The sequence below is a fragment of the Myodes glareolus genome, chromosome 21 (genome assembly GCF_982192425.1).
Source record: "Myodes glareolus chromosome 21, mMyoGla1.1, whole genome shotgun sequence".
Lineage (NCBI taxonomy): Eukaryota > Metazoa > Chordata > Mammalia > Rodentia > Cricetidae > Myodes > Myodes glareolus.
The window spans coordinates 24,568,946-24,594,871 of record NC_142046.1 but is presented as its reverse complement, the minus strand read 5'-3'; the positions used below and the strand labels follow the sequence as shown (position 1 = coordinate 24,594,871).

At 35.6% G+C, this 25,926-nt stretch overlaps 1 protein-coding gene across 2 annotated transcripts in view; it reads left to right on the top strand.

Moving 5' to 3' along the window:
- Lrp1b (LDL receptor related protein 1B) overlaps positions 1–25,926 on the top strand; it is a 1,858,137-nt gene that overhangs the window by 1,521,047 nt on the left and 311,164 nt on the right. For both annotated transcript variants that reach the window (XM_087899923.1, XM_087899922.1), the window contains exons 44-46: positions 19,510–19,702; positions 20,567–20,692; positions 24,847–24,975. In XM_087899923.1, the coding sequence (XP_087756049.1) occupies positions 19,510–19,702; positions 20,567–20,692; positions 24,847–24,975 (448 nt within the window). The remainder of the gene's footprint in view (positions 1–19,509; positions 19,703–20,566; positions 20,693–24,846; positions 24,976–25,926) is intronic.

Sequence of the window (25,926 nt, the reverse complement as noted above, 5' to 3'; positions counted from 1 at the left end):
TGTGTCAGGTAAGAATAAACAGAATTCATTGTATATAAGAATGAATCTTCAAAATGGCTCCATCTATTATTTTGTAGTTGAAGAAATTAGACTAAGGAGAAGTAGAAGAACCAGGCTTAGGAGGATATGTGTAATGTTCTACCACATAATAACCCAACTCCTTTATTCCAGAAGCTAGATACTATTGAAAGACTCCCGTGGGCGTCTTCCTTCAGGAGAGACCCCGTGCCCAAAGATCAGTCGAAAACAAGCAGCCGGATGCAAACAGCAAGAGGTTTATTGGATACGCAGGTACCTGGGGCGACAAAGTCTCTCGGAGGACTTGCGCGCCCCAGGTTGGGGGTGAGGGGTTCTTATAGGAGAGCAAAAAGCGAGGTTTACAGAAGCAAGATGCAGGGTGGTAAATTCTTAACCTAAATAACAATGAGGGGACTACTCAGCGGTTTACTGTTCCTCCTATCCTGCCCCCCTTTCCTGGCTGGCAACCAGATGTCTGATTGTACAGCCCCCGACTCGTGACGAGCCCCGCTTTATACATGACTCAGGCCTCGCAATCCTCTCTTTCTTTGTTTCTATGGCCAGTCCATAAATCCCCTGTCTTGCAGCCAGATAAGGCTGTCCTTGCTCTAACCTCAGGTATCTTTGCTCAGCATTCCGGAGGCCCTGAATTAAGCTTGTTATTTGCTCAGCATTCCGGAGGTCCTGAGCTGAGCTTGTTATCTGCGAACCTTTGCAAAATGGTATAATTGTGGTTAAAATGAGTTGGGGTCCTTCACTATGGTATAACAAGTGTTAACGTCCTCACTCCCTATTGGAAACATGGTCCACAGTGGGTTGCTAATGATTTAGTACTTTCCAGAGTTTGACCCTTTGGGCATCAGAGGGGTCTTTGAACCAAATGATCCTAGTCCCTCTACTCTCTGACTTATATGATCCTTACAATTCTTCATGGTGAGATTATCACTTGTTTGAGCCAGGTCATGGTGATGGTATCTTGCAACCTGATTGATTAGCAGCCAGAATGCTTCTTTATTTATTCAGAATTTAGTAAGTGGGGATACATTCATGCTGTTTCGAGACAGAGATTGTATCATGTTTGCTCTGAGACATGTGTTTCACTTCCGTTTTCTTATTTTTTAGTCATTATTAATAAAGTATGCCAGAACAGAGTTACCATTTCCAATCATTTTCCTTTAAGTATTGATATTATTAATAAACAGAGTTATCATTTTTAATCATTTCTACTCTTTAACCCCATAACTAAAATTTTAAGATTCTAGAGGCATATCATAACCTACAGGCTAGTAGCTTTTGTGGCTACAAAGATACTAGACCGAAAAAAAAAAAAAACAAAAGCAAAAAAAAACTTCAAAACAGCCTGGGTCTATGGCCATGTCCTAACCAATGTATTATTAATTCTAATGGTCAGAGTACCAGAAAAAAAAAAAAACAACTCAGGTTAAAACTGCTGCAGTTTTTATCCAAATTCTGGCATAATACAATTGTAATTGGAGACTGTTTTTTTCAATTCCAGGCCACCCAGACCCGAATAATCACACAAAAACAATATTAATTACAACACTGTTTGGCTGATGGCTTAGGCATATTTTTAACTAGGTCTTACTTGTTAAATTGACTCTTTTATATTAACCTGTGTATCACAACAAGACTATGCATTACCAGTAAGATTCTGGGATCTTTCTCCTTCATCAGGTACTTGTTTTCTCCCTGACTCCATCTTCTTTTCCACTGCATTCAGTTTAGTTTTCTGACATAGCTATACATTACCCTGTCATAGGCCAAAGCAGTTTCTTCATTAACCAATAGTAATAAAACACATTTACAGTATACAGAGGGGAATTCCACATCAATACAATGTTTATATTTTCTATCTTTATATAATTTTCTCCATGTCTAATCCTGGCACTCTATTGCTCCTTGGTCATATGACACCAAATTGGCTCTGCATATGCTAACATTTCTAAAAAAGACATGTATTAACATCTCATTTTAAAATCATCTTTCTGTATCATTCTTTGCCAATAAACTTAGTCTCTGTGTAAGACAGAGGTAACTTCAGCTAATCTAACTTTGTTGTTGCATATGCCATGCAATTGCTTGAGTGTTACTGAGAGGAGGCTTGCAGTCTGATCTGTGGTCAGATCTCTAGCCCACCAAATCTTGTTGACCTTTTAGAGTTTACTTTGTTTTTGAATATCTTGCTCCTGCATAAGTATAGAAACAGATGTTTCAAAAATGTCTCATAGCCTCATAAAGAAACCTCTGGCTTCTTTATGTGTCCCAGAAGCTCCAAGGCATAAGGAACACCATCAAGTAGATGAGGATATGTTCCTAAAAGTGGGAGGGGTAGTATGTTCAAGACTTTTCTGGGGAAGTTCAGAAGCAGTACTCCTGGAAGAAGTCATAAATTATTCATGAGAAATTTTCCATTAATCTGATATCCCCAAATTGTTCAAATATTAAAAGTCACCCAAATATGCAACAGACAGAGATGAAACCCAGCGGTGTCATGGCGGCCATCATGCAGCCCAGCTTTATTGGCTCTTTATTAAGCAGCTGTGAAGGCTTTATGAGTTCTGCTGTTCCATTAGATATGGCTGTGCCAATTTATACCTATCCTCTAGTCTATAAAACTATGTGCTAAATCAAGCTCTTTCCTTTATGAATTTAGTCTACTCAGGCATTTCATTATAGTCACAACATATGCATTATTACACCATGCAAGTAATTCTAAGGTATTCTTTTTCTTTAATGTATCACAAGGTCATTTTTATGACTCATAATGTATTTAATCACATCTACTATAAAAAGAACATAATATGACCATCTCTTTTCAGTATGTTTTTCTATGACATAATTCCTAATTCTTTTGGCACCACAATCCCAATCACCTCTCCTCTCTGCCCCTCACACTTCAGCATCTCCCTAAAATAAATTAATTAAAAACAAAACAAACATGCAAAATCCCTCACTCCTCTGTCTTTTTCACATAACAGACACCTCTTCAATAGCCCTAGAGCTTCAGTGAGCCACACAGTATGCACCTTTGTTCAATCAGTCCCACCCATGTTCATTGCAATGAGAAATAGGTCTGGTTCAAGATCTCTGCCCTCTGACACAACGTTTTAACCGAATGCTTACTGAAGCTCCTTTTGGTTATTTTGCTTTTGCCCAGAGTCCTGGAAATATTGTGTCGATGATTCTACAGAACCATCTTATTAAAATAGAGAGTCTGAAATAATGCTTAAGTTTTAATGAAAAGTCTGCAAACCTTTCTTAAAATACTAAGATTGGAATTCCTATATGATATGGAAATAGGAGGTTTTAATTTAATATATTTGTCTGACTAGCTCTTCACACTTCTTTTAAGACATTAAAAATAACAGGAGAGTGGTATTTAGGCAATGGTCTAGAGAGTAACATTATTGAAATATTCATCAAAGGTATGCGTATGAGCTTAAGAGGGTGATGTCTGTAGTTCCTCAGGAAGCAATAATGTAGCTAACATCTTTTTACAAAGAAAACATTTTGTTTCTGTGTACATACAAATTACAAATCCAGTGAAATATACATGCTAAAAACAACAACTAAACCTATGCCACAGCAGTCTTAATCACTCATCTATACACAAATTATAACAGTAATTATTGAACATTTAAATATATCATGAGAGTAAGAGTTCCAGAAAAAATAAAACTCTAGGTTCTAAGCCTTTCAAGCCTGGTAAGCAGGGTGGCAATCAGAGATTGTAGTCTGTGTTCTCTTGACTATTCCCAAGATTATGGGAAACCTTCTTTGGGCAAAGAGAGAAAAATTGGACAGAGAACATGATATCTTGGCCCTAATTCATAAATGGAGTAACCCTTGAATGGAGTCTCATAGGTGATGCTTGAGGAATAAACTCACAACCTGAGAGAAACTCACTCAAATAATATCCTTTGTTTTTAAATTTACTATTTACTAATGATGAAATAAAATGCAACATTTATTTCTAAATGAGGAACAAGATTTTTTTCTGTGTCAAATATTAATGATCTTCAACTTGAGACGGGTTTTTGTATCTTATACTGGCATGCTTAAAAGTGAAACTTGCTATGTAAGATTTTATTAGACAGTGAATAAAAGACACTCAGAAGCCAATGTACTTAGAGAGTTTACTAGTGTGGTCAGCACACAGGTGGGTTACACAAACTGACAGATTTTCTTCTGTAGATTTCAGATGCTCTTGGTAAATTCTTAGCTTTTGAGTTAGTGGAAACTAGTGGTCTACAATGAATAAGTTCCAAAGAATTTAGCTGATATTCAACAAAGTATAAATTAAGAGGCAGATATCGATGGCAACTAGTTTCTCCCTGATCTAATCTAGTGACAAATCTCCACAGGTATGTGCAAAAACTACCCTAATCTAAAAAAACTTCTTACTTGTGGGACAGGAGGCTTTCTCCGTAGTTTCAGATCTTATCATGTAGACAATTAACGCTAACCAATATAATTTACAGTTCTCTTAATTAGAACACACTATATCTTTCTCACTTCAAGTTTAACTGGCACAGTTATCATAAAACCTTGAGGTATACTAACTCATTCTGAGAGACAGAAAATTGCATTCTTGTTTACTGTTTGAAGGCAACTGATCTGGAAGACTGAACTGGCTGCTTGAAGAATTTCTAATGAAACAAATGGAAGACATTGGGTTAAGGAACTTCAGCATGTTGATATATAGGTGTCTGTGCTTCCTTTGTTATGAGTACAATAAACAAAACAGGGAAGCTTTTGTATTGCTTTGAACATTACTCCTTTCAAGTATGGCCAGATGTTTATAGCTTCAAGTTTTAAATACTAAATGCTACTAAGAAATACAGCTGTTTCATAAAAGTAAGATAATATATTGATTACATTAAATATTTCCCAGTTTTAAGTAGCTGACTTACCACATCACTGTTCTTTTCAAGACCAAAACAGCTGCAGTCATTTCTTTGAAATGCATAGGATTCTTCGGTGTACAGCCATATTCCTGGCCAACCTGTCATTTCCCATAATGATCATTTATGTTCTTGTCTAAGACGAAATCAGCTGCAGCATTTAGATGCCTTCCATTTCCCTGACTTTTATATTGTTTGCTTAAATGTCCAATATCAGGTGTAGAGACTATGTTGTCTGCCATGTTAATTTGAATTTTCTTTATTGATTGACTGGTTTTTGGTGCTTTAATTGAAAAGATACCAGTATAGATATAAATGCCAAGAGACAAAAGGCATGAGGCTAGACACATGAATTTCTGGAACAATAATTTCAGGTATGTAAAGCATAGTCTTAAGATCAATTTAATTATTTTTGTGAGCACATATGTGGAGTTAAGTGTCTGTGCAGAAACAGACTTGCTAAAAAAGCATAGCTTATTTTGAAAAATGGATCTATTTATAGGTTCAAAGTGAAAGTGCATGAAAATTGCTGTAAGTTAAACACTACATAACAGAAGTTTATGAAGACAAAGCTCCTTTGTTGTCCTCGAAGATGCTGATGAGGCTTGCAAGATACAGAGCTAGGGTAGTTTTGGTAAACATATTTAATATGGAGAAGGGAATGCATGGATGAGCTTTAATCAGAAATGAGATAGTGGGAGTTATTACACTCTGTGTTTTATTGTTTTCCCCCTTTGATGTTTCAGGAGACACTGAAAAGTAGCAAGCCAGCAAAGTCAGTGTTTAATATAATAAAAGATGTTATCATGGAAAAGGACATTTGTTTTGATTTGCATCTTACTGAAAATTTTTATTCCTATTCATTTCATATGTTGATTGGATATTTACATTGTTTATATAAAATATAATACTAGTGAAATCAAGGAAACTACTGTGTTCTCTAATCTAATGTTTCAAACATAGACTAATTATGAAGACATTGTTTCTAGTTCTAATTACTAAAGCCAAATCTCTAGTCAACAATTTACTTAGATATTGGAAACACTGGGTCTTAAGCAGTTTTAGGTCACCTTTGGTAATGATTTAATCTATTCAAGAATCAATCCACACCACTAAAAGTGATCAAAATATTGCTTATAACCACCATTATTAAAATGTTAAACAATGTACTATGCACCTGTGATGGTTAACCTTGGTTGACAATTTAGTAGGAATACTTCAAGCAGTTGGTGCAAATCTGAGGGTATTTCCAAAGAGGTTTCACTGATGAGGGAGATTCGCTCCAAATGTGAGTCACAACATCCTGTGAGCTGAGTTCCCAGAATAAATGAAAAGAAGAAAGTCAGTAGAGCACAACCTTTTAGTGTGGTCAGCAGCATCACTTTCCTGTAGCAAAGCCTTCCCTGTCACAAGCAAAAATAATTGTTTCCTACATAAAGTTGCTCTGGGAATGTATTTGCCATAGTAACCAGTGATGTGGGATGTCATTTTGTATATGTGTTGCTTTATCGGGTGATGAATAAAGCTGTTTCAGCCTATGGAAGGGCAGAATTAAGCCAGGCAGGAAATCCAAACAGAGATTAATAGAGTAGGCAGAACCAGGGAGATGCCATATAGCTGCCAAAAGAGACAGACGCTGGACTTTTGCCAGTAAGCCACAGCCTTGTGGCAATACACAGATTGATAGAAACGGGTTAATTTAAAATGTAAAAGTTAGTTAATTGGAATCCTGAGATAATATGACAAGCAATTTTGCAATTAATATGGTTTCTGTGTGATTCTTCAGGTCTGGACAGCCAGCAAACAAAATTCAGTCTCTGCTTACAAAATGGTGCCAATGTGGGATGACTACATCCAAGTAATTGAGAGAGCTTGAGAAGGAATTCTAGATACAAAAGAACAGAGTTAAGCTTGGCTTCTTGGTAACAGCATTTTCTCATGTGGTCTCTGCTAGAGGCAGGGAGAAGCATGATCTCTTTAAGAGAAATCTTCCTGACTCAACATTAGCAGCAAAAAATTCAGGAGGGATTCCTAGTTCATGTTGGGAGCATGAACTCTGGCACTTTCGGGAGGTCCAGCACTTAAATGAGATTGAATGTGAGCAGCATGCTACTAATTGCTTAGTGGCAACACAGACCCGCTACATTCCTGGAACTGGGGCAGTGAGCATGGCTCACAGAGGTGATCAACAATCCTCTACTATGTTAAACTTTGCACTTTGCATAGTTGGTCCTAGCCATGCCCACTTAGCATTAAGAAAAGGTACTCCTGGTCAGAAAAATGTTTACAGATATGCCATAAAGACAGATTTAGACAAAAATAAACCTCTGAATGGATCATAGTGTGTTTAAATTGTATGTAGGCTTAGGAGAGAGAAGAAAAAGAATATAGAAAGTTATAAAAAAAAGTTTTACAAAGTAAAACAAAGTCTTTAATGAGAGATTAAAAGTAATATAAAAGAATACAGACACTCTTAGATTAAAGGAGTAAAGAAAAATAAGCCATGTAAAGATGGAAAATACCTAGAGAGTCTGGATTATGCATATTATTGTGTTTTCTTTGAATTTTTGACTTCAAAGAGACATTTGAATCTGGAGGCTACTAAGCTAAACCAACATAAAGGTTTTAAAGGTTTCTTACCTTCAAAATTTGAGGCTAAGGGTATGTTTCTTTGGAAAAGAGGTTCTGCTTTTGTTTCCACAGAGGATGGGAGCCTGTGGATTCTTTCTAGGCTAATGTTGCTTGATGGAACAAGACCCTCAAAAGTTGTCCATGAACCTTAAAAATACTTTACCCAAGTATACAGGAAGCAGTTTGGAGAAAGCTGCACCCAAATTCTCAAAATGACTGCTTATAAATGTTTGTTTTCATTTAAAGGGGGTTGGGGATAAATTGTTAATGGTCACAGTCAATCTCTTCTTTTAAAAAACATAAGGGATATATGATATAGAGATGAATTCTATGCATTGGTATGGATCTTGATCTATTCATATACATTTAAGTTCAATTTTGTCATATGTATTTCTGATATTTTAATGTATTATGTTTAAACAGCTTGTTAAAATGTAATGTATAATTAAAAATTGCAGGTTAATAGTTAGTCATACATAATAGTCAAAATTATAGTCATGTTAGTTAGGCTTTCTAGATACACAGAGATATATTTCAGTTAGCTAATTTTCAGCACTTCAAAGACCTACAGCATAAAAACATTTAAAATATTTTAAGAACTTAGACTTTTCTCAACAGTGAGACATGTCTGTTCCTGGTAGCATGCATTACTTCAGAGAGGTAGATAGATTTTGAAGAAACTTTATGGAATTTTCCTTCAATGTGACATGGCTAGCCATTTGGGAAAGAAACTACTCAGGATGGACTGCTTCATGGTATTCTGTATAAATTAGATATTCAGGACCCACAGAAAAATTGCCACTGAACTTGCCTAGAGATGGAGAGACAGTTTTTCAGGGTTCCTGATCATCAAAGAGTCTGCCAGATAGTCTGCAAGATGCACATAAAAGCAAATAATGAACTTTGCCATTACAAGACAGAACATATTGTCAAATTTCCTGCTTCAAGAAAAAGTCAGCTGGATACTATGAACCTGTAGGTTGAATATGCATGCCCCAACATTACAGAAAAACTTTGTGTGACTTTCCAGGCAGAAGGCATCTCTGCCAATTCTAGAACTTTGAATGTTGCTTATAATGCATTTTCTGTTTACCTAGGTAACATTATTTCCTCCTGGGGTCTTTGAGGGGTTGAAGACAGTAGTTATAGTTTTCCTTAGTTATGATAAAAGATGAATTAGATATGAAATTTTATACTCACAAAGATAATATAAATGAGAGAATATTTTCTTTAATTTTGTCAGATACAAATAGACTAAATATTGTAACTGCAATTCTTGTCTGATACCTGTTTTTTATATGTAATTTTACTATGTTAATGCTAAAACCTTCCTTTTTTATTAGATAGAAAAGGGGAAATAATGTGGGATGTCCTTCTGTATACACATTGCTTTTGTTGGTTCATGAATAAAACTGTTTCAACTAATAGCTTAGCAGAGTACATTCAAGCAGGAAATCCAAACAGAGATATATAGAGAGATTAGGCAGAGTCAAAGAGATACCATATAGCTTCCAAAAAAAAAAAAGATGCTGCTGCCTAAATTTTTCCAGTAATGCTACAGTCTTGTGGCAATACACAGATTAATAAAAGTGGGTTAATTTAAGATCTGAGAGCTAGCTAGAAATACACCTGATCCCTTGGCCAAGCAGTGTTGTAAGTAATAAAGTTTCTGTATTTTTATTTGGGTAAGAGCAGCTGGAAAATGTAACACAGCCTCTGCTTACAATCCAGTATAGCAGCTAATAAATGTCATTTATATTACAAACACTATAAAAAGATAATACTTATTGATGATTGTGAATACTAAAAAATCAGTGAATGAATAATTATAAGTTCCAATGACTAATTTGTGGAGTCTTTCATTTCTAAATTTAACATTCTTATACAGCAGTATTCTTGATTTGAACAAACTATTAATGTTCTTCACTGGTCTTCTGTAACTACTTTTGTTTTTACCTAAACAAATAACTTTTAAAACTTCAAACCAATAATTGTATTGGTCAGTTTGAAATTCTGAATAACACATTGTTTTCAGGACAGAACTCAAATGCACAATGAAAAGGAAATCCCACAGAACGCACCCTCTTGCTGTCCTCCCCAGGATCATCTTGGGGTATTTTTCTTAGAAATCTGTGTCACTCAATATTTGTGTGGATTTCCAAAGTTTGCACTGCCTATTGCTTAAAACCCTTTTCTCTTCCACCTCTATCTGCCAATGTCATCTTCCTGTACCCTAGATGTCCCTACTGAACTTCCTGCTTCCTTTTATCTTTTGTTATTACAGTAGTAAAATCAGAAAATTATCAGCAATGGGTCAGGCAGCATCTATTGAGCTTCCCTTATCAACTAAAGTTGAACTGAATGCAAAAGCAGATTGGTGCTATTTGTAAAGAATGTTAATAAAAAAGTGTATCTTTTTTTTATTAGTATTTTTTATACTATGCATTTTGATCAAATTCTTTCTGCTATGCCAATTCCACTAAGATCTTCTTCACTTCCTTCTAATTCAACATTGTCTCTCTCTGATCTTTGCAGCAGAGTGGCACCCTACATTGGGCGCCAGATAAAGGCATAAGTAACAAACAATCCCACCCCAGTTTGGAATTACGATTAATAGAATGGTTATATATTTAAAGGGGAAAAACTTACAGATCACCATCCCAGACAACAGCCCTCTGCATGATCAGGAAAGGAGTCTAGGAGCCAGAAGCGAAGACAGAGGCAAGAGAGCGAGCGGAGAGCAGTTGCTGCTTTTTTAAAGAGAGAGAGAAACCATGTCCCAATGTGCTGATATCTCAGTGACTATTGACTGAAGGAGAAGAAGGAACTCCTGCAGCATACTGCTCTTAACCCATATTGGTTTTTCAGTTAACCATTTCAAAGGCAGGGCTGTTGGTACTTCTGAAGGTTTATCAATTGCTTTGTGTTCTTGTACAGACCAAATGGCTGGTGTCCATCTTCTATAGTATCTTCTAATATTTTTCTCAGAAATGTAAGTTTTTGGACTGCAGGAATGTTAATCTGGGTATTCCATTGTTGCAATCAGTCAGGACCCCACAAATTCTCTACAATTTTGACAATATATTGCCTTAGTCTTCCTATTTGCTCCTCTGGCCTTATGCATTTAAACAATCACATGCTTTGTTTTACCTGAGATAGGGTTCAAATTCCCTGGAACTGAACATTTACCTTCTAAAGAAGCCAATTCAGATACCAAGATTCTAGAGTAATGATACTTACATCTGCACCAGTGTCTAATAAGCCTTCAATAAAACTGCCATTTACAGACACTCTTAGCTTTGGTCTTTAAGCATTTATAGAAGTCTGCCAGAATATACATTTCTTCTGTCCAACTGGAGTTCTTTGATTCATCTTCCACATTTATTCCATCATTCATACTGTAAAAAGTATTGCTTTTTACAGCAGGCATTGGATTTTTTTTTAAATTTTCCTGGCTAGACACGTTCTCCACAGTAACTGGGAATAATTGGACCACATTCATCATGGGGTCCTGTGAGAATCCCCCATGGCATTTCCTCATGGTATTGGGTTGTCTTGTCTATCTTTCATTGATCTACATTCATTGGTCCAATGTCAGCCTTTACCACACCTACTACATATAACTGAAGGCTGATTCCTTCTATTTATGCTATTCTCAGAGGTTGCATTATTCCTAGGAATCCATTGTCTACAATCCCTTATCAGATGCTCCATTCTACCACAATTAAAATATTTGGTATTTTGATATCTTCTCTTACCATTGGAAATTGCTTCTCCTATACATGCTTCAGTACCATAGTCAACTGTCTCGAAATTCATTGTATTCAGGACCCATTCACCCATATGTGTTGATCTGATCTTTAACGGCTCAAGGATCTCTTTGCACTCATCGTTGGCATTCTCATAAGCTAAAGATTCAATAATTGTATGTCTAGCTTCTGGAGCAGTTACCCCTATTTGTAGAGCCTTGGTTAGTTTTTGCAAAAAGTCAATGAAAGGTTCTCTCTGACCCTGTTTAACCCTAAGGTATGATTCTTCTCTATTTCCTGGATTCTGAATCCTGTCCCAAAACTTTAAATCTGTGCTACATATGAACAAGATGTGGTCATCATAAAGCACTTGATCCTTAGGATCAGTGTAAAGTCCTTCACCTAGAATTTGATCTAAGGAACTCTCAAGTTGTTTTGCCTTTTTTTTGTTGCTCTAAAATTCTTTCCTAGTCTTTAAAAAAATAGCACCTCCAAAGTAATTGTGGTCCACTTTCTAAGACTGCTGGGAATAACTGAGTCCGATCTTGAGTTGTTGCTTTGCTACTGAAAGTCCATGTTTTGACCATTTCCCTAACAAAAGAAGAATATTGTCTGTAAGCTACAATTGCTTGTTTAATTTCCTTTAGATCGTTCATACGTATGGGCTCCCATGTACATTCTTTGTCAACCTTAGGGTACTTGGGACCAGATACTTCTTCTGATGAAATTACTGGAAAGGCAGACAGATCTCTGTGGAAGCTATCCCAGAGATTTTTATGTATTGGTGAGTTTAAATTTTGCCTTTTACCTTTTGTTCTTGGTCATAAAATTCAATAATATCCTCAGTCTTTCAAATCAGTTTACCACTGCCTTTTGTAATGCTTGGACCTCTTGTCCAGTGTTCTGCTCTAATGCCATCATTGAGTATTCAAAGGTATGAAGTATGTCCAGTAGAGATAATGTCTTATCCTTGGACATAATCTTTATAGCACATATATTCCCTTCCTGGAGACACATTCAATCAGTCAATCTGTCACACCCCTTTGAAAGAGTCTGATTAATACACTCAACAGTGTGAATTCTCTCAGATAATGTTTAAGCACCCACTGTCATTGATTGGGTTTTATGTGTCCAATCGGCCATTTCCTTCTCCAGAGTGCTGAGTTTTCTTTTAATTAAATTACTATGAGTCTGTTCCATTTCCAAAAGTACCTCAGTTGACTGAGTTTTGTTAGGTAACTTGTTTGTGTCCTCCTTCAGATTCCCACCCTCTTTTTGAAAAGTTTGGTACCAGTCTGAACCATGTCTAAAAGTACCTCAGTTGACTGAGTTTTGTTAGTTAAAGTGGTTGTATTTTTCCTCAGATTTCCAAACTCTTTCTTGAGAAGTGTGGTATCAGTCTGAAAAGAATCTATCATTTCTAAAACTGTCTTATTCTTAGCCCTATTGTCAAACCATTGTTTTTAGAAAAAAAAAATATTGAGGGCAAGACTAATCCCCAGATTCAAAAATGATGATGTAGAAGGGACATCACATAAGTCTTGTAAAACCTGACACATGGTGTAAATAGAGAGGCTATTGAAACCTTTGATAGGTAGGTTGTCTGACATATTGCCCTTTTAAATTAGCAACTTATGATCTATATTTAGGATATTAAATCTTACCAGTGGCTTAAATAGCTAGGTTAGATGCAGTAATCTTTACCTTCTAGTAGGTATCTTTGACCACCTACAAAACTAACCCAGCTGGGCCCAGCGATGCACGTGACTGGTATGAATTGGATTTTAGCATGAAGTGCTGAAAGATATGCTTAGATAAAAAATAGTTATTAATAGATATCACAAACTGTGTGTACCATGGTGGGTCCTGATTGGTCAGCAGCCACAGAAGCACAGGGATAACAAGATAGCAGCAAGCACCCACGAAAGCTTGTATCACATCTGAATTTCCTCAGAGTGTTCATGTGGCAGAATACAGACATTGGCACTAGTGCATGGGGACTGGAAGTCACTCTGACATGAGTAATGAGATATTATAAAGAACCATGCTGATCTGCAGCAAGAAAAGCCACCGCTTGGCAAGAATTCAATATCCAACTGAACTGCTGGCTCTATGCACAGGCCATGTCCATCTGAGGGAGGGTGCATGCCTGGAAAGGTGCACACATAGCTGGGCACACTCTGAGCTGGTGTTAGGCAGTAGAGCTTGGGGGGTTCTAAATCCAAATGTTCGGGCACCAGATGGTGATATTAGTCACAAAACAATCCCACACCAGTTCAGAATTATGAATAATAAAAGGGTTATTTATTTAAGAAGAAAACTTACAGATCACTGTATGAGACAACAGTCCTCTACACAAACAGGAATAGAATGGAAACAGGAGCTGGAAGCAAGAGAGTGGGTGCACAATTACTGCTGCTTTTACAGCATGAGAGACTACACCCAAGTGGGCTGGTATCTTAAAGGCTATTGTCAGAAGGAGCACAATGTACTCCCACAACAACATACAAATGTCTGGGATCCATACTCTTATTGACCTCTGTTAATTGCCTGAGTTTATAGTATTAGGAATAAATTTTCTCTTATTGCGCCATCTTTAAGTCCAATTAAATGCCTGTTAGATACTGCCCAGATATAAGTACCATTATTGTACCTTAGGGGACATCTTGTGATTCTGGTCAGTGTTGTGGTTTACAGGGTATCAAATCTGAATAGGATTATTGATATCTCTTTTCAGTGGCATCCTAAATCTTCCTCTGATACTATAGAAGCTAATCAACAAGAAAGAATCTTCAAGATCAATTTCAGTTCTATTCTTTCAAGTACTGTGCCCACAGTTTGAGGTGTCATTGGTAATAACATCTTACATCTAAGCTCAGGGAAGTAGCCTAAGAAAACAATAATACACTGTGCTTTTTTAAAAAACAAGCTCTGAATATTTTTAAGATATAATATGGCTTTTGATGTAGGCAAATGTCCATGTGGCACAACTTCAACTTCAGTTAATGTGTGTGTGTATGTGTGTGTGTGTGTGTGTGTGTGTGTGTGTGTGTGTGTGTGTAAAATTACATGCAATTTTAAACAACCACAATATTCTGACTCTTATGGCTTTTTCAGACACACATAGTGTATTTATCCCTCTTCCCTCTACCTTCCCTATATTACCCTCTCTTCATCATGTCTAGTTGAAGCTTCTCTCTCAGTTTTTTTTCCATTTCCTGCTTTAGGGCTTATTCTACCTCCAGAAACTCTCACCCAATAACTTTCTACTCTGCTAATTTCTGCAGAGTCTATGGATTGAATTATATACTTATTCTAAAAAATTTAGAGCTAGCATCTACAATCAAGAGAGAATACATTTTTGTTTGTGGTACTTCACTCAGTATAATATTTTCCAGGTCATTTATTTATCTGCAAATTTCATAATTTCATTTTTTCTTATGAATGAACAACATTTCATTGTGTATATGTATCACATTTTAATTACCCATTTGTCACTTAAAGGAAATTCAGGTATCCAGTTCCTACCTAATGTGAGTAGAATGGTGATGAACATTGCTGAGATGGTATCTGTGGAGTAGAATGTCTACTTTTTGGGCCATATGTTGAGGAGTAGTATTGCTGGGCTATAAAGTAGAATTACTTTAGGATAAAGGAAATTCTCCACACTGATTTCTAGAGTGACTACACTACTTTGCAATCCCACCAGTAGCAAATGTTAGTTCCCAGCAAAATGTGGCAGAGTCAGAAGAAGCCATAAATGTGCTGCCAGAGATGGATGTGCTGAAACTGATAGGCCATGACCTCATGGTGATATGCAGATTAATTAGCTAGAGCTAATGGGCAAAGCAGTGATTTAAATAATATAATTTCTTTGTGATTATTTTGGGAATCTGGGAAGCCAGAAAACAAACAAGTGGCATTTTATACAACAAATTGGCATTCACGTGATCTACTAAAATCCGCTTAAAACCTGAGAGAGTTTGAAAAGGAATTCTAGAAAAACAGAAATACAGAGTTTAACACAGCTTCTTGTTATTTGAGGGCAGTGTGCCACAGCTCCTTTAAGAAAATTTTTTCTGGTCCACCAGTAGCTGGAAAAAAATGCCATGCCATTTTGAAATGCTGACTTTCTGATCCTTGCTGCCAGCTTGACCTCTGGCTCTTTCGGGAAACTAAGCATTTGTATGGGGTTTGTGAGCAACTTGTTATGGCTTTCTTGGTGGCAACAAGGACTGGCTGTGAGCCTATAGATAGGGCATTGTGCATGGCGCTCAGAGGTGGTGAGCAACTCTGCCATGCTGGCCTGCGTGGGGAAAGCAGCCAGGTCTGTAATTTCCTTAGCAATGGCACAACTTAAGGTTTTAAGGAGCACTTATCATTTTATGAAGCACTCCTGAATAGTAAAGAATTACAGATACATAATAGGACAGATTCAGACACTAAAAAAAGCTTTAAACAAGGCATAGTGTGTTTTAAAAATTAACTTAGGCTTGGGAGAAAGAAGAAAAATAATATAGAAAGTTATAAAATAATAAAACAAAGTCTTTAAAGAGATGGAGTATAGACAGTCATAGATTAAAAGGAATAAAAAAAGAAAAGGCCATTTAAAGATGGAGAATACACAGAGAGTCTGGATTATGTATATTATTATGTCTTCTTTGAATTTTTTGATTGTAAAGGAGCTTAGTACAGAGTGACATTTCATTGTATGGGCTGTTAAGCTAAACCAGCATGTATATTATAACGGTATCTTGACTTCAGAATTTGGATCTAAGGATATATTGCTTTGGAAAAGAGGTTTTTCTTTTGTTTCCACAGGGGATGAGAACCTGTGATTGCTTCCAGACTAATATGGTTTGATTCATCAAGACCCCCTGAAAGATTGCTGTGAAACCCCCCCCCCACACACACAAAATTTACTTTTCCTGACTGAGATTACTGCTGACTGAGATGAACCTAGCACACAGGATACAAATTGAAAGACCTGATTAAGAGCACTCTTAATCAGGAGGAAGTAGTCTAGAGAACTATGCCCAAAAATCTAAATATTGTTTATAAATGTTTCTTTACATTTAAAGGGGGATATACTATAGAGATTTGCATTGGTATAGATCTTGGTTTATTGAACAAATTTAAGGTCAATTTTATTATACTGTGTATGTATATTTCTGTTATTGATTAAGGTATTGTGATTAAGGTATAGCTCATTTAAAAAGATAATGTATAATTTAAAAATATAGGTTAATAGATATTATTATATAATCTATAATGGTCAAGATTTTAGTCATGTAAGGTTTTCTAGATGTGCAGAGATGTATTTCAGATGCATAGGCATTCTTCAAACCTTTCAAAGACTACAAAATATGGCATTAGACATTTCATGACAATAAGACACATCTGCTCCTGACAGTACCAATTACTTCAAGATGAAGATGGGCATTGAGGAGACTCCCTATGGAGTTTGTTAGCCATATGGGCAAGAAACTGTTCTTGCCTGGGCTTGATGATGAACTGGACATGTAGGACCTACCTGCAGAGAGATGATTGCTGAAGTTGCCTAAGGGTGAGATGATCTTTCAGGGTTCCTCCTTCATGAAAGACTCTGCTAGACATTCTGAAGGACACAGAAGAAAGGTTCTGAAAAACTGCAGATATAGATAGAACTGTCTTTGAAATTTTTTGTTTCATGGAAAAGCCTGCCAGATACTTTGGGCCTATAGGCTGAAATGGATGCCCCAGTGGTACAGAAGAACATTGGGTGAGTGTCCAGGTAGTGAGAAGTGTCCGTCAATTCTAGAGTTTTGGAAGTTGTTTACAATGTACTTCCTGTTTTCTTAGGTAATATTATATCCTTCTGGAGTCTTGGATGGAGTTGAGGAATTTATAGTTATAGTTATAGTTTTCCTTAGATAAGATAATAGATAAAGTAGATATAAATATTGTAACTGTAATTCTTGTTTGATACCTGATTTGTATATGAAATTTTACTATTTTAAAGTTAAAACCTCCTTTTTTATTTAAACAGAAAAGAGGAGGTGTTGTGGGATGCCCCTCTCTATGCTAAGAATAAGATCAGTTAATTAATAAAGAAAACTGTTTTGGCCTATTAATAGGACAGAACTTAGGTAAGCATGGAAAACTAAATTCAATGCTAAGAGAAAGATGGGTGGAGTCAGAGATGAGCCATGTAGCTCAGCCGGAGACAGATGCCAGGACATTAACTGGTAAGCCACAGACATGTGGTCATATACAGATTAATAGAAATTGGTTAAATTAATATGTAAGAGTTAGTCAATAGAAGCTAGAGTTAATGGGCCTAGCAGTGATTTAATTAATATAGTTTCTGTGTGACTATTTTGAGGATAAGTGGCCAGGAACCAACAAGTGTCTCCCTCACAACATTACTTCCTTTATTGCAATTGGGCATTGTGTTATTGACTTCTCAGAATTCTTTTCACATGTATTTTGTTATACTTTTATTGACAAAATTGTTATTACACTTGTGAAATAAAAATATTTTTTCTTAATTTAGGTTGATTTTTTTCTTGTTTTGTCTATTTTCTTTTGAAGAAAAATACTTTTAAATGTATTGACTTCATTAAACTTTAGTGAATTATACATTTGACTGCTGTAATAAAAATATAGCCATTGTGAAATTCATGGTCATAAAGAGTAATTTCCTGTTTTTAGTAAATGTGTATAGTCTTAGGTCTTAGGACTTTTTTTCAGATATATTATGCATAGTACAAGCATCTTTACATGTCTCATTACTTATATGCTCTTTATTAAAAATATTTTAATTCTTTAACTAAGCTTTTTACTTTTGTCAAGGATTCGTTGCTCATAATATGGATATATGTGGCCTTTACTATCTTTGTCTTCTACTGATGTCTTTTTCTATCAGCTCCCACTACTATACCAGCTTACTATTATTTTGTAATATCTTGATGCACAATAATGTTAGTTCTCCAAAAACAAGGTTTTTGTTTGTTTGTTTTTATGCCTGTTTGTGTTTTTTGTTTTTCCTTTTCCCAACCCTTTGCATTTTTGCATACATTTGAAAGGCAGCTTATGTTTTTTTTATAAAATATCTGAAAGAGTTTATTTGGATTGGCTTGTGATTTCTTAGAAGGAATGACATTTCACTGGATTGGATCTTGCAGAGTTTGAATAAGATAGATCACTCATTTAACTTTTGCCAATTTTTGTTAATATTTTGATGGTTTTCAATATTTTGTACTTTTTCTTTCAGTTTGATTATATGTCATACTATTTGATACCATTATAAAAGTAATTTTAAATATTAATTTCAAGGTAGTTGTTATGAATGTAAGGAAACACAATTCTATTTTAAAGATCTTATTAAATTCATTTATTATTTTAAACTTCTAAAAATATATTATCTTGTATACTTTATACATAAAGTTTTGTCATTTGTAAGTACATTAACTTTTTTCATTCTAGAAGAAATACATTTCTATCATCTTTTGTTTGCTTTATTATACTGTTTAGTAAATATCAAGCTTGTCATAATCTTTGCTTATGTTTTATTTTAAAACATAGTCTGTGAGGTTAGTAGCTTGGAGAGGCCAGGAACAATGAGAGTGTGAACAAGGAGTTCAAGACCATGATGGCTACACTAACTGAAACAGTCTACCTGAGCTAATGGGAGCTTGCCAACTCCAGCAGGACTGGGAGGGAACAAGCATAGGACTAAACTAGTCCCTCTTAATGTGGCTCACAGTTGCATGGTTAAGGCAGACTGAGGGGCCGCTGGCATTGGTACCAGGATTTATCTCTACTGCATGTACTGGCTTTTTGTGAACCTAGTCTCTTTGGATGGATACCTTGCTCAGCCTAGATATAGTGAGGTGGGCCTTGGACCTTCTCCGAAGCAATGTTCCTTACCCTCTCTGAGAATTGGATGAGTGTGGGTAGGAGGGTATGTGGAGTGAATGGGGATAAAAAATATTAAAAAAATAAAACATATTGTGATGAAAACTAAAGCAATTAAAATTTAGTAAAAAAAATGCCACAATGATACATAAAATGAATTGATATGATATGATGATCCTTACTGTTGATAACTAAAGAATTTTCATCTCTCACATAATGGAGCAATAAGGGTTATCAATGTCTTAATATTTATATGTTTGTATAAACTATATTTTAATTTATTTCAGGTGATTGTCAGGACTGGACCGGGGACTTTCCTTAGTCTGGCAGTTTATGACAATTATATCTTCTGGTCAGACTGGGGACGAAGAGCTATTTTGCGTTCCAACAAGTATACAGGTGGAGAAACAAAAATTCTTCGTTCTGATATTCCACATCAACCAATGGGAATCATAGCTGTTGCTAATGACACCAATAGCTGTAAGTTGTAATAGGAAATAATATTTACTAATAATCCTTGTTGTAAGGAAGGCCTCTTGTTCTTGTCCCAGCTGCACAGACTCTCGAAATAATCACATAGAAAACATATTATTTAAATCACTGCTTGGCCCATTAGCTCTAGCTTCTTATTTGCTAACTCTTATCTCTTAATTTAACCCATCTGTGCATCACTACAAGGTCATGGCCTACCAGCAAACTTTGAACATGTCTGTCTCTGGCAGTGGCTCCATAGCTTCTCCTGACTCTGCCTCCTTTCTCCCAGCACCCAGTTTAGTTTTCTGCATGTACCTAAGTTCTGCCCTATCAATAGGCCAAGGCAGTTTCTTTATTTATCAATGATATTCGCAGCATACAAAGAGAATCCCACAGCATAACCTTTCAATTTTTTTCTTATTTATAATAATTTAAATTCAATGACCTTGTGACAAAATATTCAGAATTTGACTATTTGATATATAAAAACTGCCAGAAATGTTTAATTAACTTTTAAATTCTAAATTCTAAAGAATTTAGTAGGTTAACATCAGAACAATTTCAGTTTTAACTATTTGTGAAATTCTTCTTCAACTTCATTTATTTCTCATATCTTTAAAAGTACAGACTAATTTATTTTGGGGATAAGTATTTTCTTATTATTTTTTCATCTTGGTTGAAAAATCCACAAACATTGGAATACTTACGTAATTGTGGTTTGCTGTAGGAAAAGCTCCGATAATGCCATGACATTTGAAAATTTCTGAGTGCCCTGGAGGTCAAGGCCATTCAACAGTTTTCTGCTTAACTCTAATTAATGTAGAACATATATTCATCATAAAATGCTGTTCATGGGCCCCTTCATTGCAGGTGAGCTCTCTCCATGTGCATTACTGAATGGAGGTTGCCATGATCTCTGCCTTTTAACTCCTGATGGAAGAGTGAATTGCTCCTGTAGAGGAGATCGAGTATTGCTAGCTAACAACAGATGTGTGAGTAAGTAGTGATTATTTATGCAATATGCTCAAAAATATATTGAAATTTTGTTACTGCATTCATAAGGTTGTAGAGTTTCAGTTCTTTTATTTCTGTTTATTCAAGAATCCAGCTTATTCTCGTATTTTCTTGTAGCTTTATGTGAGAAGTAACAGTATCCAAGAAAATAGCTGTGAGCCTATGGTTGGGGGCTGACTGTGTTAGGACCAGCTTCAAAGTTACTGTATACAGGATCATCTATTAAATTGTAGCTGCATCTTTGAGACTCTCACAATTCTGAAATAAATCATAGTAGAAATGAACTAGAATTCATACAGGAGACCAGTGGTCATGGAATAAACCTCCTTCATAGTCTATGACAGTATGCAAATGAGAAAGAATGGCTCATGCAGCTTATTTGTAATCATTTCCAAACTGTTAATTAAGAATGTAACTTTGCAGCCTTGCACAGTGTTTATTCTTCCCAAAGGCATTGCAGTCTTTAATTAGAATCATTATAATATACCCTTATTAAGAGCTAAATTTCCAAAATAAATAATGGTTCAAGTGTTTCAATATTGCCATGAAATATTAGCAAGCTACATAAAAAAGGTTAATTTCCCTTTAACACTGTAAATCTCTGTATGTGAAAAAGGTGGAAAGAGAAATATCTTGTTGGAGTTGGTGAACTCATTTTCAAAATGTGCTAGTTTTGACACATTTCCCTTCCTCCTTTGTATTTTTCCCCCATCATCCTTGTTAGAAAATTAACTGAAGTGGTCATGCTTACTCATTAAATATAAGTATTTTCATCTTTAACTTCATACTTCTTAGTCCTTTATCTATCAGGAGGATCTTTTCTTATATTTTGTGTGCCCTTTTGTGAGCAGGTGCTACAATCAAGGGCACATTTTAGCAAAAAATAAATTCTAGGTTATTATAAGACTGTTTCAGAACAAAGGAGAGAATGCTACAACTCTCCATTGAATTTTAATGAGGATAAACAATTTTAATACATTGGGCCTCAAATCCCTAGAAATCTTGTTGACTAGCACCTTTCTGAACAGATTGGCTGACTACCTGAATTATCTTTTGGTTTGCTTTTGTGGGTTGAGTCCTAATGATCAGGACCTGATGGCACATGCAGACCAGGAACATCAGTCATATATCAGTGTCATTCATGTTTCTATCACAGGTCATACTATACTGAAGGGTTCAGGCCATGGTTTTGATAAAAAAAAAAAAACAGCAAAAGACTGCACAGTGAGCAGTAGAGACCTGTTGTGTAAAAGTTTATGTGTAACTGCCCCTAGTAAGTTACCTGCTACCCTCTACTGCTGAGAGGTGATGAGTCAAATATGAAAATGTTTTAAACATGCAGAGTTGCACTGCTATGGAATTGAAGTGTGGCACTGGACCTCTCAAGGGGACAAAATGCTGTGGACAACATTTTTTTTTTTTAGCAGTTATGTGTCTATTTTGAAACCATGTGCTCTATCAGCAAAACTGCAAAATAGCTGTGGCTTTCTACTGGTCAATCCATTGATGATAAAACAGAATATTTCTGACACATTTAGAGCCATATCTGGACTGATTCACTTACGTTGTTCATGAATGTTAGTAGCATCTTTAGTTTGCTAACACATACATGAGGGTAAATGTAGAAAACCATTTGCTGGCCTGATCGTTGATAAAATATTTAGGTATTTACCTCCCATACAACATGGTTAACCTCATAAGATCCATCACAAAACAAGAAAGGCAAGCATACTTTAATAAAATATTCCCCATGTGTAGAATAAGAGAAAAGGAAAACTTGTCTTTAGATGGAAGCAGAAATTCTGCAGGACTGTGTATGACATGCAAATGTGAGCAAGAATTGTGCTTGCACATAATTCATTTTTGCATTATGTATATTTTCTGTTTTCATTCTGATGTGGCAATAAAACACATTGACTCAAAGTTTCTTTAGGGGAAAATAGTTTATTTTATCTCCAAAATTACAGTTCATCATTGAGGGAAGTCAGAGCCAGAACTCAAAGAGGAAGCTGAAGCAAAACAATGGACGAACACTGCTTATAACTTGCTCATCTGGCTTTCTTACACAACCCAGGACCACTTTCTCAGGGATGGACTATTCACAGTGAGCTGGGTCCTCCTCCATCAAACATCAAATAAAAAAACTCTCACAAAAATAGCCAGGGGCTAGTCTGATCTAGTCAATTCCTTGCATCTTAAGTTACTCTAGTGGTGTCACAAATAACATACATACAAGCAACATTAGAGAGAATAAGCATGTTATGTTCATAGGTTGATAAACACATACATAAAACAATTAATGAAAATAGGTCATGAATTTGAAAGAGAACAAGGAGGGAAATGTGGGAGGCTTTGGATAGTGGAAAGAAGAAAGAAAAATGATAAAATTTACAATATGATATCAAATATGAAAAATTACGAAGCAAACTAGAGAAAATAATGAAAATATATGACTTGTATGTAAACCCAACACAAAAAATCAGGACTGCTAGCAGACCAGTCTAAATTTTGTACATTTCATGATCTAAGAGAATTTTTCCCAATATTAATAGCACAATTATTAAAGCATTTTCCCTTAAGTTTCCTAGTAATTTTTAGATTTCAAACTTCTGTTACTTTCCTCTGAAATGATATTTCACTTTAGCTGGTAACTGAAGTTCATTAAAAAATGATGAAAATTTCTACACTGGATGAATTTAATTGAATAAATTAAATTAGAAGTTTTAGACACATGCTTATATATCAATATATTAAAATTGCAAAAATTAAGGAATAAGAAAATACACTGGAAATTTCAAGTAGCACTAGTATAATTTATTGAACATTTCTGAAAATTCAAAATCTTGAGTAATAATTTGTGAAATTGAGCTGTATTTCCTAAGACACCAACCCTAATAAAATTCAGAACCATGAATATGACTTGATTTCAATGTACAATTTGCTTAGCAAATAGTGTGACAACTGCACAAAAGGACATTTCTCACCCAAAAATTTTGCTGATGAATCTATTTTATCAGGATAAAGATAAGTTATTAAGTTATTTTCCCTAATACATACCCTTAAAAGAGAAAACATATGGCATGCTTAAGACAAAATTGACCTGTATAAAAGGAAATTTGTACTTTGTCATTGTTGGTCCATATTTGCAATTTACAACAAATCACATGAGACAGGTAAAGTGTACAGAGCGAGGGAGAGAAAGAGCTCTTGTTCATTTTCCATGAACATCCTAGGGTTTTGAGATTTGATGGCATTCTGTGGTGGTAGACACTGTAAATATCAAGTTCCAAACTGTCTAGAGTCCTTTTTTCTTTTCAACTTCTCCACTAATTCCTCCAAAAGATTCTAGTTGTTTCTTGGTAGGAAGTAGTGGTTTATTGTTTTTCCAGTTCTTGTTTTAAGTAGTAACTGGCTGCTGGGTCTCAACAGCAGAAAATTGAGAAGATCAAGTTAGAGATAGATCAAGAAGGGACCATGTCTTGATTAAGACATCTTCATGCCCATCATCAAGATATGGTCCTCTCTTTTTGGTAAATTTTATTGTTTGGGAAAATAATAGTAAGGATACACCAACATATTGTTAGAATACACAAAGCTTTTTTAACTGATTATTTTGTTTGCTTTTTGAGAAGATTTCACTATGCAACTTCGACCCACCTTGAACTCACATAGCTACAAAGGTTATGAACTTGTAATCCTCCTGACTCAGGCTCCAATATTCTGAGATAATGGCCTTTACAGGCATGAGCAAGAATACCTAAGTAATTAGCATGTTCTTAAAAGGAATTATTTTAAGACTGCTTCTCTATATCTCAATTATAAAATTCAAGCTATTGTTTTCCTCTGCATACATATGTTCAATAAATGATTATCAAAACATGCAAATCATCATAAAATAGAAATATTAGTTAAAAAATACTTTACAAACAACGCCCCAAAGACTTGCAAAGGTAAATTAATAATGACAGAAAGTGTTTCTGCTCATTTTCAGTGAAGCGATATGATGAACTGATATTCTTTACTTCATTTTAGATGTTTATATAATAGTTTAATTTTATAATTAAACTTAAGGAATATAATGCTAATAATATATAATAATTCTCATTATATAAATTCTTTATTTTTAATTCCTTCAGCTAAAAACTCCTCTTGTAATATCTATTCTGAGTTTGAGTGTGGAAATGGGGAGTGTGTTGACTATCTGCTTACCTGTGATGGAGTCCCTCATTGTAAGGACAAATCAGATGAAAAGCTGCTTTATTGTGGTAAGTGTTGAATGAATACTTTATCATTGTAGAAAAATGTTTCTGAGTTGGTTTAATAGTTTTAAGTCTGTTTGTCTGTCTCTATTTCATGTGAATTATTTCCTTAATGTCTCCCCTGGAAATGAACCTCTGAGGCAAATTGACTAGACTTTTGCTTGTCATAAAATGAGACCCATTATTATCTACCCAGATATACCAGGGTATTTACTGAAGAATATCTTTACAGTTTTCTACCCCTGAGATGCAAATTAAAAGTGCATTGGAGGCAGTTTTGTAAACTGCCTTGTAATTTTTACTTACCAATATTTTTAGGCTTTTATTCCTAAAAGCCTAACTCCGAGGTATCAGTTAGTGGTGGATGATGCAGACTTACTCTGTAGCAAGGTTCCACCTTCAGGCGAATGCACGTTGAACTGATGTAAAAGTATTGTTCATTCCATTATGTTTCCAGGATCATCATGGGACTAGTGTCCTGTGAGGTAGATGTAGCATGAGGGCTGGCTTGTTGGGGTTTCTGTCCCGCCCAGTACCCCACAGCCAGCAAGTCCCAAAGAAAATCTCACAGAGTCTACATTAGGTTATAAACTGATTGGCCCATTAGGTCAGGCTTCTTGTTAACTCTTATAACTTATGTTACCCCATTATCCTTATCTACATTAGCCACATGGCTCCGTACCTTTCTCAGCTGGGCAAGTTACATGCTGCCTCTTCGGTGGTCTGAGCAGGAGTGACGGAGGGAGCTTCCTGTGTCCCAGAAAACTCCCAGTCTCTTTGCTCCACCCCTACTTCCTCTCTGGCTTTCCTGCCTATACTGCCTGCCTGGCCAATCAGCGTTTTATTAAAATATGATTGACAGAATACAGACAATTGTCCCACACCAGGTGGAAACTAGCTGTGATAGGCATGGTTCATAAGAAACACGGCTTTCCTACATGCAAACCTCCCTGGTAG